This window comes from Trachurus trachurus, assembly GCF_905171665.1.
Source record: "Trachurus trachurus genome assembly, chromosome: 16".
Taxonomy (NCBI): domain Eukaryota; kingdom Metazoa; phylum Chordata; class Actinopteri; order Carangiformes; family Carangidae; genus Trachurus; species Trachurus trachurus.
This window is the reverse complement of record NC_139902.1, coordinates 21,679,403-21,694,352: the sequence shown is the minus strand read 5'-3', so window position 1 is coordinate 21,694,352 and position 14,950 is coordinate 21,679,403. Positions and strand designations below refer to the sequence as shown.

The 14,950-nt window shown below is 40.1% G+C and overlaps 1 protein-coding gene across 2 annotated transcripts; it reads right to left on the bottom strand.

The window, feature by feature from the left end:
- Positions 1-73: 73 nt before the first annotated feature.
- washc5 (WASH complex subunit 5) lies at positions 74-14,580 on the bottom strand. 2 transcript variants are annotated; one of them, XM_083990539.1, is made up of 29 exons: positions 14,529-14,580; positions 13,328-13,601; positions 12,775-12,920; positions 12,547-12,631; positions 12,293-12,393; positions 11,904-12,096; positions 11,194-11,346; positions 10,890-11,003; positions 9,911-10,082; positions 8,962-9,089; positions 8,589-8,718; positions 8,102-8,214; positions 7,468-7,634; positions 7,140-7,215; positions 6,888-6,998; positions 5,652-5,792; positions 4,812-4,892; positions 4,558-4,659; positions 4,040-4,219; positions 3,787-3,911; positions 3,084-3,246; positions 2,845-2,947; positions 2,667-2,746; positions 2,477-2,580; positions 1,912-2,041; positions 1,588-1,684; positions 942-1,095; positions 696-783; positions 74-511 (listed from the first exon to the last, which is right to left on the bottom strand). In XM_083990539.1, exons 2-29 carry the CDS (start codon positions 13,511-13,513, stop codon positions 455-457), a joined length of 3,480 nt encoding a protein of 1,159 aa, XP_083846665.1. In that variant the 5' UTR covers positions 13,514-13,601; positions 14,529-14,580; the 3' UTR covers positions 74-454. The 2 variants fall into 2 exon arrangements, with proteins under 2 accessions (XP_083846665.1, XP_083846664.1); XM_083990538.1 differs by having other exon boundaries at positions 13,328-13,606; positions 14,529-14,568.
- Positions 14,581-14,950: the final 370 nt, after the last annotated feature.

The following is a 14,950-nucleotide window of genomic DNA, read 5'->3' as shown; positions in this document are numbered from 1 at the left end:
GGTTTGATTTTCAAAGTAAAGGTCTCGATCAACAAAACAAGAGACAAAACACAAAAGTATGAACGATCGTTTTTATTAATGAATTTCATTTAGAAATGGCAAATGTTGGCACAAAGTTAATTCATATTAATTGTTCTATCTATGTACAATCTCTTATTAGTGCATTAAGACATCAATGGTCTAAACAATGAAATGTTAAGTAAACGGTTCAATAGGCCTTCTTCACAGAGGACATATCAACATGTCACCTACAAAAATCACAGGAGAAATTAATATTTATAATGACTGCCTATCATTTAGCTGTTCCAGGCCTGATAGTGTGCAAGCTGGCTCTTACTGGTACAGAGCCATGTCAATAACAACTGTGCTTATCCCGCTATGACGAAGTCAATTGTCTGCCGTGAAACAAGCCTATGACAGCATCGTTTTCTGATGAAGTGGTTCATCCAGATCTTCACAATACTGTTCTGAACTCATCAAAAATGAAACTGGGCACATGGGCTTCAGCCACCTAAAAACAAAAGAGAAAGTAGAGTGAAATGCAAGTTGTAACTGCTCAAAACTGTCTCATGAAATATCACAATGCATTTGCTAATCATATTTTGCTCATATCACACTTGCGACTGTAAACTGTGGTCTATAAAATGTTTTTAAAAACATGACTAGCAGCATTACACAGCTGAAGGAAGCCATACCTTGCGTGACAATTTTGTGTATTTCACATAGTCTTCCAGGAACATCAGCGCTCCCACCACGTCAGAGGGCATGTCAGGGATCTTCTGACTACAATGGATTAAAATGGAAACTCCAATGTAATTTCATAAAGCCATAACAGGACACACCACATAATAGTATTCAACTAAAGCAATCAAAAAGGAAGTTTACTTAAAACCACACAGCAATAAGTGCTTAAATATGTAATTTAAATAACAATTTGTTACCTTGTGCACTGCTCCATGATTGAGCGGATGAACTGACCGATGAGAGCCAAGAACTGATGTGTGTATCTAGAGTGAAACTGCTTGAGGAGGGTGAGCAAGCCAAGCACCAGTGGAGGCCAGTCAACTGGGTCAGTTGCTTTCCTGCAGGTCATTCCTGAAAAGACAAAAGACATGAGTTATGTACATGTACAGTACATGATGTGGATGCAGCCTTACAAACACCAGTAACTCATGTATATTGACAGAAATATCCACCACAAAATGTACGACTGTTATACCAAGAATCCTGTGCGCATGAATTCCTTGAACCTTTCAGGTCCAATTATTAACATGCTACATTTTCCCAGAATAATCCTCTATGTATGGTGAGTAGCCTGTCCACCACCGTCACACTCTCAGAAATACAGAAGCCGGTAATGGGTGTCATATCATGTGTCGTGTGTGTGGTGATGGTTTGAATGAAAATTATAGTCAGCAAAAACATCTAGGGCCAGAGCAACATGTGCTTTTTCTGAGAAATACTGTTGGATGGATTATCAGAACTAGAAAACGAGGCTCTGATTCATCATAATACACCGGGTCACCTGTTGCACTCATAGATTTACGATTGAGTGACATCAGTACTTTGATTAGAGCTGTGCTTTACCTTGGTTTTTGTTGTACTGAAGTTTAGGCAGCTGAGCAATGATAAAGAGGAAGTTGATGATGGGAAAGTAAGGCAGACGCTTGGTGGTGATGTATATCTGTGGATGAAATAAACAGAGAAAAAGGTCAGAACATCCTCCAAAGTATAACCAAACAAAGAAACACTAGACTAAGAGAGAGTGCAGATGATTAACACAGGTGAAAAGGTTCCTGTTTGCTGCACTTTCTGAAGTTTAAAATAAAATTTAAAAAAAGAACAGGTTGAAAATTTGCCATTTATCACATTGTGTGGGAAGGAGCAACCGTAGTCTGCCACTCTGCACACCTTGTTGAGTGGGTTGTGAATGCCGCCAGCCTCCAGGTAGGCAGTGATGTCGTACAGAAGAGTATTGTCCTCTTTAGGGTAGGGCAGGGACGGGTCCTGGTAGTGGGCTTCTATGTCTGCCAGCAGAGACCTGGCAAGGTCACAGTCAGAGGTGACATTTAGTAAGGGAGCAAAAAAGGTTGAAAGAAAATCTGAATTAGGGCTATTATATGTGCTGAAATCATTTATTATTATTATTATTATTATTATTTTCTTCTTAAAGCAAACAGCATAAAGTCATTAAAACTGTATCAGCTCATTTTTGCATTAGTACATAGTGCTTCTAATAATGTGCTACTATTAAAAGGCCATAACAATGTTGCTATTAGCTTTCTAGCAACAGTGTAACAATTAATGATAAATATAAAATACAAATATGATGGTTAATAGTGTCTGGCAACATTTTGACTTACTGTGGTAATCCCTAAACACCCTATTATCAGGCAAAGCTTTAAGAGCATTTTGCTGCAACATCAAACAGAGGTACTATTGAATTATAAGCATTTTACAGGGAAACCAAACTGACTTGTTGAGGTTTTCCAGGGCTGCAGATAAGTGTTTGGAGTCAAACTTGCAGGAGTAGTTCAGCTCATTGGCAATCTGCTGTCTGAGGATCTGCATCTGACCAACCTACGAGAGACACCAATATTAACATTATTATTTTTTAATGGCATTTTGCCTTCTGCTGTCTAACACTAGAGAACTTAGACCAGTACCTTCATGATGGCTTCCAGGTATGCGCCCCAGACCTTCTGTGTTTTGGCCACAGCACTTGCGTACACTTTGCTGGCATTAGCTATAGCATATAATACAAATGTAAAAAAAAAAAATCACATTTTAGTTTAAGGGTTAAAAAATCCTGGCAGGTAGGAATATTTCCTAAATCCTACTTACCCACAATGCCCTGCACCGGGTTGACAGCACCCAGCATCGCCTTAAAGACATCTACCACTGCTCTGTCCTTTAAGATGGTCTTCTGAATCATGGTCAGGAAGTTCTGATGGGAGAGACAGGTTGTTAATGCTAATGCCCCAGCAGACAGACATAGCCTAACAGACTAAGTGACAGCAATTTGTTGATTAGTATTTCACTCTCCACCTACCCTAACCCTTAATTTGTTGTGGGATAATTACCTGCAGTTCTTTGACAATCATGAAGCAGAGCAGGCGGTCCAGTCCATTAAGGCCAAAAGTACCCAGAGTGCCCTGGATCTCAGAGAAGAGCCTGTTGTTGGTCACCTCCTGGTGGCTCTTCAGGTCATACCAGGTGTTCAACTGGTCAATGTAGCACGTTACCCTGGAGGAAGGATCCACGTTTACTCATGAGCATAAAAATACTGCAGAATCTTTCATTAAAGCTGTACAGAAAAGAAAATTGAATTTGAGCCCACTCTAGGTCATAAAATTAGTGTAATAACTCATCTATCAAACGATGTAGGCCAAACCTTGTGCAAAATTCAGTTTTTGATTAAATCCGGGATGAAAGTGTGGTATTTTTTTTTCCGCATTGGATAATGCAGGCGCACGGATTATACGTCATGTTGCTCACGATTCATCAGCCACGGATATTGGATCCGTCATCCATCAATCAAACGTCTGAGACACACACACACACACACACCGAGCTCGGTCTCGCCCAAGCTTTGAATATCCCGCCCGCTCGATAACGACCAATCAGATTCGTTTTCTTTACTCGGGTAAACTCGTGCGGCAACTCGTGAAAACTCGGCGCGACGAACAGGACAAACTGCCATTCCTGTACACCTTTAAAGCTCAGTCGTTGTAAGAGGAAAACAACAGTGTCGACAATCACACTATCATATTAGCGGAGACGTACTTTGGATCAGTGATTCTGAGAATCTCTCTGCAGAGACGACCGATGAAGGTGGCGGACTCATCCACAGAGGGAAACTTGGGGATGGGGATGTGGGTGGACTGGTGCACACTCTGCCAGTCCTGGATCTGATCGGCACAAGGAAAGAACCATTCAGTCAATCTCAAGGGTTAATGACTAGAAAACCAGGTCAGATCAGTGCTCAAGGATTTGATCAGAAACTGTTAACAGCACGTTAATGTTTGGATGTCCTAGCCTTTGTTCTGAGGAAGCTGTTGCATTCCTGCTCCACGTTGTAGTTGATGATGCGCGACACTTCCTCCTGCCAGATTTTAAGGCCATAGATGCTGACGTAGTCTTGGATGTACTCAAACGACCTGTAGAAGCCGTCCATGGTGGCTGCCATGTCCTTCAGCTTGGGCATCAGCTCACTGGGCTGAGAGAGTGGAGTATTGTGCGTTTATTTAAATGAATCCTTTAATTTTTCAGTTGTTTACCTTTGTCCTCACAGGCCAAGAGCAAATACACATCAGTTCATAACTTTTTTAATTATAATTATAATCAGCCAATAAAAAAAGTGTTGTAAGTAGTCTGGGCAAAACTTCTGACTATAAATTATTAATTGTTTTTGTCCTCTGTCCTGGAGAGATGATACGATTAATAATTCAGTGCTTTGATTTCACACAGACCAAACACTTCACAAACTTGTGCTCAAGATTGATAATGAGTGGCAGAGTGTACACATGAAAATATGCATTGGATCTGATGTCTGACCTTAGTCTTGGGATTGAAGATTAACCCCTTGTGCAAAGCATAAGCCACTCTCTTCACCAGCTCCTTCCTGATGCCGTCCTCCAGAAGCTGCTTAGGGTCCACCTACAGCATCACAGCCATTTATTAGTCAAGGAAAATCCAATAGATTAAATTATCTCTGGATAATAATCTATATATAATTATTCAGCCATCATGCTAAAGGTAAAGATAGAAAACTTAGAACCAAGTCCAAACTGCTTCATCACATCTTCTACCTTAATAATCCCAACTAGAGTGGTCTTCATCATCAGGATGCCCTCAGTGAAAATGGAGATGTCATGAGTGAGTTTGGCCACCTGTAATTACAAGAAGCAGAAGGATATTAAGACACACATATAACAGAGAGACATCAGTAAACCTAAAATTAAATCAGTCCAATGTAGAAAAAAAAGTATTAGGATAAGCTAAAGAAAGAACATCTTAAGGGTTTGCCATCCAGTGTTTATTTGAATTTGAAGTTATGATATATCTAAAAATATATACTTGTGGCTTAAAAGATGAAAAATTGTCTCAATGTAGTTGTTTGAATATTTACAGTATGTAAGGCTCTAGTTAGTGTTTTTAACTTTTACACTATTTGTACAATACTTAGACCTGCTTCATAATAACAAAAACATGGAAATCTCCCTCTGAAAAATTGATGTTTGAAGTTTTAACTGTAGTCACAAGTTACACTACACTTTAAGAATCACTTGGACTACATTTCAAAATATGCATTTTCAATATCAGCCTGATAAATTCAAATAAAAAAACAAATTAATCAAATTCAACCAGGGCTCTGCTGGCAGTCTATTTCTATGTCCATCTATCTTTTCTAATTTCTTTTTCACATCAAAAGCTGTGTGACTGAAACATGTTTAGAAATGCCAGTGCTCGTGATTGCCCCAGACTCACATATAGCAGACGAGTTGACATCAAAACAGAGCAACTTGAGGCCTCCAATATGATCATTTTAAATATGTATAAGATCTAATTATTTTTTTCATTACTTCAATGACATTGTGAATAACACTCAGTAAGTAGAGTGACTGTTTCAGCCGCAACAGTTTGTTTACTTCATAGCGAGCCCCGAGCTGGGAGTAGTCCTTCAGCTTGTCCTTATCCAGCCGTGTGGGCACTTCCATGATGTCATGGATCTGAAGCTTGATGATTTTGGCCAGAGAGGTGAACATACTCTCTGGGATGATCTGAAGCACCTGAAAACGACACCAACAACCAAACTCAAATTATGTTTGACGGGTTTGAGAAAAAGGAGTCAAAATATTCTTAGATGGTACATGACACCAATCAAAGGAAATGTCTGTGTACAACTAAGAAAAAATCCTGAAGCATTAAAGGGATACTTCACTTTGATAATTCACATATTTTCTACTCACCATCATGCCAAGGAAGGGTTCGGAGAACTTTCGGATTTATCAAAAACGCTTTTGGAGTTCCAGGGGAGTCCAGCTGGCAACGGATTTTCATATAATGGCGGCGGATAGAGCTCACTTTTGAATCATCTAAAACACACACTATGAAACATCCAAATACCTCCATACTGCTCGTCCATACTGACCCAAGTGTCCTGAAGCCGCCACATGAAAAAGTTGTTCGGAAAAAAATAATTTGATCTCTGTTTTTAGCCTTGTTGTAGTAGTAGTTCCCAGTGGCTCTGTTGATGTTTGTGTGCATGCGTGACATTTGCTGCCAGATGTTTGTTTGTCATTGTAAACCATTAGACATATGATGTAAGTGTAACCAGTAAAGAACATCTATTTGATGTTTCATAGTGTATGTTTTGGACGATTTAAAAGTGAGCACAATCCGCCGCCATTATATGAAAATCCGTTGCCAGCCGGAAGTATCCCTTTAAGTAACATACAATGTGGTACATTGAACAAGGAAGCAGCCTTCTATATAAGTAAGGAGCAGCTCAAATCTTATTTTTATGACATGCCTTTAATCAAATCAATTTTTATTTGAGATTCCTTTCATATGGTTTTATGGTTTTTATATCTTTAAATTGCATTTACTACTATTAGTCTTTTTTATTACCCGAATCACCTCTTTTATTTCTCTATGATCTTATCTCTTTTTCCTTTTCAGGATGTTATTGCCTTTTTGTCTTTTATTGCCTTGATGTGCCCTGTTTTTAAGTATCTGTCGTTTTGTCTTTGAGCTGCGGTTAGTTTTATGAAAGGTGCTCTATAAATAAAATTAATTGTTATTATTACTATTAGTTATCGTAGTAGTAGTTATTAGTAGCCTATGATGAAGATATGTGTGCATATGGCTCTAACATGATGTACCTTTCTGACATAAGCCACCAGCTCTCCAGAGTAGAACTGTGACACACTCAGCAGGTCGGCACTGTTGGCTTGGTTGATACGGAGCAATGGAAGATCCAGTGCAGATGCCAGCTGGTAAAACACACACACACACACACACAAATTGTTTTAATATTACAGGCAACAATTTCAAAATGAAGGCAAATTTATGGGAAAAAAACATATCAATTTTGTCTGTGTCCGCGGGTATTAAGTGGGCACAAACAGACTGACCTTCAAAAATGTAGCTCTCAGTTTTGTGACCATTGATGGGTTGACTCTGATGCTCTCCTGCATTATAGATGTGAAGCTGCAGAATAAAACATAATCCAGAGATCAGATCAACAGACTGTCTCACAGAGTTTGGATGGACATATCTGCAACCATCAACATTTTATGACAAAATATTAAAGGATCAAAGGATCAAATGCCAGAAAAGTTGTATTTAACTGAACTGTACAGCAACCAAGGATTCAGAAAACAGTTTATTTGTGGTACTCTTTGCAATCTCTTCCTTTAACAGCATTTTGTGTGGCTTAAATATTTATCTGCGAATCAGTACCTGTCAATTATCTGCCATGCGTAGGAGAGGTCGCCGACTATCTGCATGGTAATGAGCACTTCTTCTTTGATGTTGATGGTGCGGATCATTTGGTGCAGGAACTTTCTGGTGTCAGCCAGGAACTGACAAACCTGCAGGTTAGACTCCAACTGGTGAAACTCCTGGACCTAAAAATGCAAAGAAATACATTTTTATAGGTCCTCATAACTGCACAAAAATAAACAACAGAGAAAAGAAAAAAACAATCTCTTTTTGGCCTTATAAGGATCATTTGTAATTTATATCCATGGACAAAATAATTGTGTGAAAGGAGATTTAGACTCAACTCAGTTTTCAATGAAAATTATATTTGTTTTGGTTCTAAGTTTATAATGGACTGTGGTAGAATTGCCAGGAGAAAACAAAGATGTTGCAATCCATTAAGCCAACAAGACGTTTCTATTATGTATTCTGATTCGTTTTTATTTATAAGCATTTTATAGCTGTTCATTCTGTCTTTGTTATGCTACTGTTTGTAGACATTGTTTTTGGATTTAGTAATTAGCCACATGCATTAAGATAAAACAATGAAAGCAAGCGTGAAACTGCATAATAATAAAACATGGTTCAAATAATGTTATCAAATGTTACTCACCTCAACAAGAGCCTGTATAAGCTGAACTGTCTTTCTCCCAGCAGCTGTAGAGTCTTCATAGTTCAAAGACTCGATCTGCTTTGAGATTTCTCTGAACCAGGCTTGTAAGTTCTCTGTGAGGAGTAATAAAGGTGTGTAGTACAAGCAGACAGAAAATGTTATCAGTGCTTCACAAGTAGTGGTTGAGAAAAATGTGTCTCTCCACTAAAGCTGGAGTCACAATGACAGAGTAAGTATGACTGATGTAAATGTAATCCGCCTCTCCTCACATGTGTTTCTTTCATGCAGGTTTTCCATGATGATTCTCTGCCTCAACATTTTTCCTCTGGAGAGCTTCAAGCTTTAACTCACTCCAACATTTGTGTTCCAACACCAAAATAATCCATGACATCAAAGCATGAAATGCTGCATGGTTGAGGCTCCTTTAGTCGCTACCATGTCTTTTTGCTACACGATGTGTAATCCTTCACCTTATCCATCATCTCACCGTTTTTCTCCACCCTGGTGAGCGGTTTGATGCCAGAGAAGACCTCGGCCAACTCAGTCATTCTCTCTGATCCCTCCTTCTTGTAGCTCTCCCACTTGATCTGCTTCTCTGACAGCATCTGCTTGAACATCTGGAAGAGGGACAGCACAGATGCTGAGTCGATGAGGAAGGATTAGTCTGATGAGATGTGTAATGAGAACGTTAGATTTGTGTCCTCTCCTAATGATCGACTGGCAAACCATATGCTTGTCTGAGCAGACAACACAGCAGACACTCCAAACAGATACACACTTGGCTGGATCAATTACTCTGACATTCATTTCACATTTTACTGCTAACTTCACATTTTTCACTATTGACGAGTGGCGCTCACCTCTTTGAGTGTGAACTCAAACTGAGCTGTGTCTAGAAGGATCTGGAACAGGATCCTGGGGTTGTACTTGGAGTCGTTGAGCACTTGGTCTTTGATCTGACGCAGTCGCTTGTTGTTTGGGTCATAGGCTATGAGATGAATTAAGTCAATTTTAATTTTCTCCAAAATAAAGCCACAAATCTGAAATTCTTAAAGGGATATTTCAACATTTTGGCAAATTGGCCCATTGCCATAATCCCTATAGTCATAGCAGGGGTGCGTGATGATCGTAGTGGAAATAATAAATGGCAAACAAACACTGCATATCTCCAAAATCAGGCAGGTTTCCAGGATGCCAAGTAGCCTGCTCATTTTAATGTAACAATTGCCAATGAGAACCGGTGTCAAAAAGGAAAAAAAAAAAAATTGATCACGGACTTCATGATCGATTACCATGGCAACGAACGAAGCTTCGAAGCTTCGATTTTTTTGGGTCAGCCCTAGTATTTGATGAGTTTGATGAGGGAAACTAAGAAATCCCATGAGCCTCTGTAGCGTAGCTCTGAGCAGCTCGTGGCTCTGCTCCGCCGTTCTAAAAATAGCTTGCACCGACAATCAAAGGTAACGAACCTACTGCTATGACTATAGGGATTATGGCAATGGGCCAATTTGCCAAAAATGTTGAACTATCCCTTTAAGCAATGCACTGTATGAACTTTTTCACAACAACTAACTAGAAACAAATTAATTAATTTTATTTCGAACAAACGTGTCTAAAATGAATTTAAAAAATATATATATATACCGTATATAAGTATCATCAAATCATAATATGCACAAGTTCGAAAAAGGAGTAGGAAGAAATGAAATTCAGGCTGAGAGAAAATAATATATTCACATTTTTATGACATTACTTATTCCGGAACAGGCTACATTGTGGCTCCAAATTGAATCTGCCCACTATGCTCACCTGACTCTGCAGAGTGCAGCATCAGCCAGCGAATAGCGACGTTACAGTCCCTCAGACAGTTGAGCAGTTTGGGAATGTTGTCCAGGATGATCTCCTCCCTCAGGAAACCTTCCTTCAGCAGCTGCTGCACCTGAGGCCTCAGACTCTCCATGCTCGCTGCGTATCTAGTGGCCTTAACACACGCACACATAGCGATGGTGGTGGTGAAAAAAACATCTTTCATCTTGGATTAATCATATATTTACTCCCACTAACGGCCTTTTGAAAGCCTGGCAATGTCGGCACACAAGGACAGACAAGGATCATTCAGCTGATTCATATCTGCCATGCTGCAGAGCGCTGCAGAGTTTTCTTTGTGATCACGACACTGTGGTTGTTTGTTCTTAGGCCTGAAAGACACACTGGATGTGTGGCGTGAGCTGCTGCTGCTGCTGCTGAGAATCACTCCGAGTGGTCACACTGGCTGCATCTCATCGTCTGCAGAGGGCTCGAATGTTAAGACGTCTTGTCATTATAAATTTATTTCTTATTCATTTTTGACAAGAAACATCAAAGTGCCACCGTCTCTCTCCACATGCAGCTGCTACAGCATTCAAAATAGATTCCTATCTTCTCATTTCTGTGACACATTCAGATTCATGTGCCCCGAAATGCACATCACCATGTTCTGCAGCTGCACCACTCACACCATGCAACCAGTGTGTCCCTGGTCTTACACTCTAGCTTTGGTTTCAGCTCATGAACTCACTTTTACTTTTTAACAAGCTAACTCTTCCAGAAAAGTACAAAAAAAAAGGTCTTTCTAAAGTCACTGATTTGATTAATACCCTTGTGTTTCAATTTGAGATTCTGCATAGTCATTTCCAACTCCTGGACACTGTTATCAGGAGCTGCATACAATAGAGTGGCACACGGAGGGAGTGTAAATTGAATAAGCTGGAGTCTGGATGACATTGAAGGAGATTCATTTGTTTTGTACCTGCTCCTTGGTGTTAGCAGAGTCCAGGGTATAATTGAGAGCAGTCTTAGCCGCTTTGTATGGTTCCCAAGCCTCCACCAAGTTCACTGTGATCCCCATGTAAATGCTGATAACCTGCAGACGGACAGGCGAACAAACAGTTGAGGTCAGTACGAATGAAAAACTGCAGATCACACGCTGAATCTGATATCATGTCAAGAAGTCATTTATATTCAGTTCTTATCTCCTAGCATGGCAGTATCAGTGAATATTAAGCATACAGGACCTCCAGTGAACTGTCCTGTCATATAAAAAAATGTCTTACCCAGTTGTCAGGGAAGTATTTATCCACTATCTCTCTCATCTTGGCTTGCTGGGTGTGGAGTATGGACGGGCTGAAGTAAAGGCAGACGTACAGCATCGCTGCCTGGTTAGCCAGCGCCGTGCTGCGATGCTCTGGTAGAGGGTACGCAGACACCTGACAGACACGAGGAAACATTTGCAACTCATACAATCTGCAACTAGGGATGTCATAATTACTTGTTTTCACAATTAATCGTAGCATTAAACTCCACAATTAATTAATCGTAAAGATTCTTAAATACCGCCACTTTCCAAAAAAGATTATGTTGGAAACACAGAGGCAGATGTGCACAAAAGTTAAGGTAAATGTAAGAAATACTGGTCCATTTAGATGATGACAATTAATGATTTGAATATTTAAAACACTTCCACTGGAGGATTAATAATTGGTTATATATGAATAGTAGATACTTAAAATATTTAGTGTAAAAATGTGTAATGTAATTATATTTTGACTGTATTTGATTTTACACATTCATATGTTGTGAAATTAATTAATGCATAATAATCATGATAATTGTAATACTGTGATTATTTCTCTGACAATAACCGTACAAAGAAAATCTATAATCGTGGCATCCCTATTTCCAACAAATGCAAACTCACAATAAGCCAAATAGGAGCGCACAAAATCATTTCAACTTCTAGACATCTGTGCAAAATGTTTCTCACTTGGTTGTAGATGTCATCCGAGCGCAGCCTCCCAATGACCATGCTAATAAAGGTGGCACTGATGGGAACTCTCTGGAAGTAGCTCTCTGGGTAGTTGGCTGGGCGTTTGGCTCCGGGCTGGCTGGAGTAACCGGTGCTGCGGAGGAGCTTGCAAATGTCGTCAAGGTTGGAGTCACCCGACGAACGAGCGGCGCTGAAGAAAAGGTGGAACGACGACACATTGTGAAGTGATAACAACAACAGAGGTGTATTTTTAGGAGAATGTGAAAGTGACTCAACATCGCTGTGAGCAAACTCGCTGGGTAACAAGTGATTGAGCACATGGAGCTCATGAGCCAGTAGGTGTACATGTGTGGGTGTGTGTGTGTGTGTGTGAATCACAAGCGCACCTGTATCTATAATAGGAAACAAGCATCCTCTCTCTGACCTCCCCTTCAATTTTCTGGTCAATAACCAGCAACATGACTCCGTACAGATACAGAGCCTCGCACTGGGTGGAAAGACAGAGATCACACAGTCAAATATAATATAATAGCAACTATCTACTCATCAGAAACGGGTAACAAAAGATGCAACATTATCTTACTCGAGTCGTTTAATGTTATAAAATGAAAACTTACAGATTTGCATCTGTGTTACTCACTAGAAGTTGTTTTCCATCCTCATTTAGAAGCACAGTCTCGAGGGTCTGCTGAATATAAACACCCTCATGTAGGTCATCCAAATATCTGGAGTGAAGAGGGGAATGATAAGACACCATCTTGCAACATAAGGGCTTAATTATGTCTTGTGTTTTAAAATGGGGAAATGAGAAAATGTGATGTGAGCGTCAAACACAGTTTTGACTGAGCTGAAAGTGAACCTGTCTCACCTGTTAAGATCCACTATATATTTGTGGACGCTCTCAAAAGCCAGATAGAACCTCGACAGAATCTCAATGTTGTTCTCCCTGAACTCTTCATCCAGGTCTTGAAGCTCAGGTTTGGCTTCCAACTTCCCCTCATAATACTCTGGGCCCTGGAGAGAGGACGGCATCATAAAACAATCCCAGTGCAATCAATACTCATATCCTTATGAAGATATACACAAGGCTATGGAAGTGGGGCATCCAGTTATTTAAATTAGAGAACTATTATTGTTGTAAATCATACATAGAGCTATGTTTTATGCTTACAGTAGCACATAAGTAGTATTTAATGTGCACTTATTTCAAATGAGATGAATTGCCATCTTCCTCTTTCTACCATTAGTTAAATACAAGTGCTCACTCCTTTAGAAATTGAATATACATCATCTGCCTAATTTCCTTAAATCTATAAGACCCAAATGTATTTGTCCTCTCTATTAGACCGCAAATAATTCCTTGTATTGCTTAACTATTCAAGGCTCATAAATGATCTTGCAAGACAAAATCGAATCCGCACCTTGAAGTAGCTGAAGTCACAGATGATGTCTCCATATTTCTGCTGGTCACTTTTGTCCTTGAGTCTGAAAACTGTAGGGATGAAGTCAGAGAGGCGCAGGAGCTCAGCGATGATTGCATTTCCTCTGGAGACGATCCTGAGGATGGCCTGCCCACACAGGTTGTTCTCCGCCAGGAAATCCACCATCGCGCCGATGGAGGGAGACTGGAGGGAGGATGATGATGATGATGTACAAGGCAACCACACCTTCACCCTCTGTTATTCCAGTGGATGTCTCAGCTGAATAAAAGGAAAAACTGTTTGAATACAGAGTGAAAGATGGTATTTTTTCTTTTCATAGCTAAGGAGACAGAGTAGCTTCATCTGTCCACAGACTGAATGGCCTCCTGTACCTGACTGGTCCTGAGCTCTGGATCTTTTATTAGGAGCACTGTGGCCCGTAACTTTAATCATTGGGGGTGCAAGCAGAAAATGTAGGGGTGCACACTGGAAAATCAACTTGCAAAGCAAATATTCACATTTCCTTTTTCAGTCATGATCCTCACACACATTGGCCTGCCAGTGCCACCTGTAATGGCAGATACCAGATTCTTTGAGTCGACCCTTATGTTTAAGTTTCTCTAATTTGAAAGAAAGAGAGGCAAATTTACTGGTTGCAAGTAAAAGTTTCATCTACTTGCACAGTCTCAAATTTTTAGGGGTAAAATGCCCCCATTTAAGGTCAGTCTGGAGCCCTGGAGTTCATAGTTAATAACATTAGTATTACTTTTACTCATCAAATGTATAGTCCAGTCTCAGTGGAGGTTTCCCCACTTTAATATGAGTTGTTAAAGGGTAAATGCACAACACTGCTTTTCCATAAATGTCTCTAACATTAGCACTGGCTCTCGTAATCTCCAGGTTTCTCGAGAACACATTAAAACACACTGAATGCACTCGTTTAACTGAGACGTATTATCATTAATTTAAAGAGTGTAGTACTTCTTCTACAGTCATGCAGTCACTGTTAGCTCCCTTACCACCGAGCTACCGTAACGTTAAGCCGCAGCCTGCTAGCAGCTTTCATCAGCCTTCATGCTACACACGACAGCACATCAGGATATAAAAACACATCTGGAAGCATAAGTAACATTTGTTTTACGTTTTCATATTTTAATATAACGAGTTGTGAAGATCTAAGACAGCAGAAAAAAACAACAACCTTGCCTCTTTGAATCTTTCCTTCCCTGTTTACTTCCTCATGACCAATCACATGACACTTCACGCGGGGTGTGTGTTTGATTCCGTGTCTTCGACGCACCGGCGGAGACGGGCGGGGACAACCGCCACAAGTAAATAGGCTACAGTATTATTTGTGAAGGATTCTTACATTTCCTTTCCACTTAAGTTCATATGATAATTCATTTCAAACAACTCACAATGGGAACAAGTGTAATTCACAATGAAATATAAATTAGCACCTCAGCCTGCAGATATTATGGACCCAACCAGGTTGGTTGCATGCATGAAGTTTCTGTAGATGGCGACAGAGATCCACTTTACCCTGAGTTTCTCTCCCTCACTGTTGCTCCGGCACATTGAGGGTCTGTGAGTGCAGATTTCTGGCTCCGCGGGGATGCAGTG

Bases quoted from the DNA above. Each gene is read 5' to 3' on its own strand.
- washc5 (XM_083990539.1), bottom strand. From the start codon at position 13,513: ATGGTGGATTTCCTGGCGGAGAACAACCTGTGTGGGCAGGCCATCCTC. The intron at 10,083-10,889 runs GTACAAAACAAA...GCGTGTGTTAAG, and splicing joins CTGCTAACACCAAGGAGCAG to GCCACTAGATACGCAGCGAG. The intron at 4,893-5,651 runs GTAAACAAACTG...TTGTAATTACAG, and splicing joins AGCTCGGGGCTCGCTATGAA to GTGGCCAAACTCACTCATGA.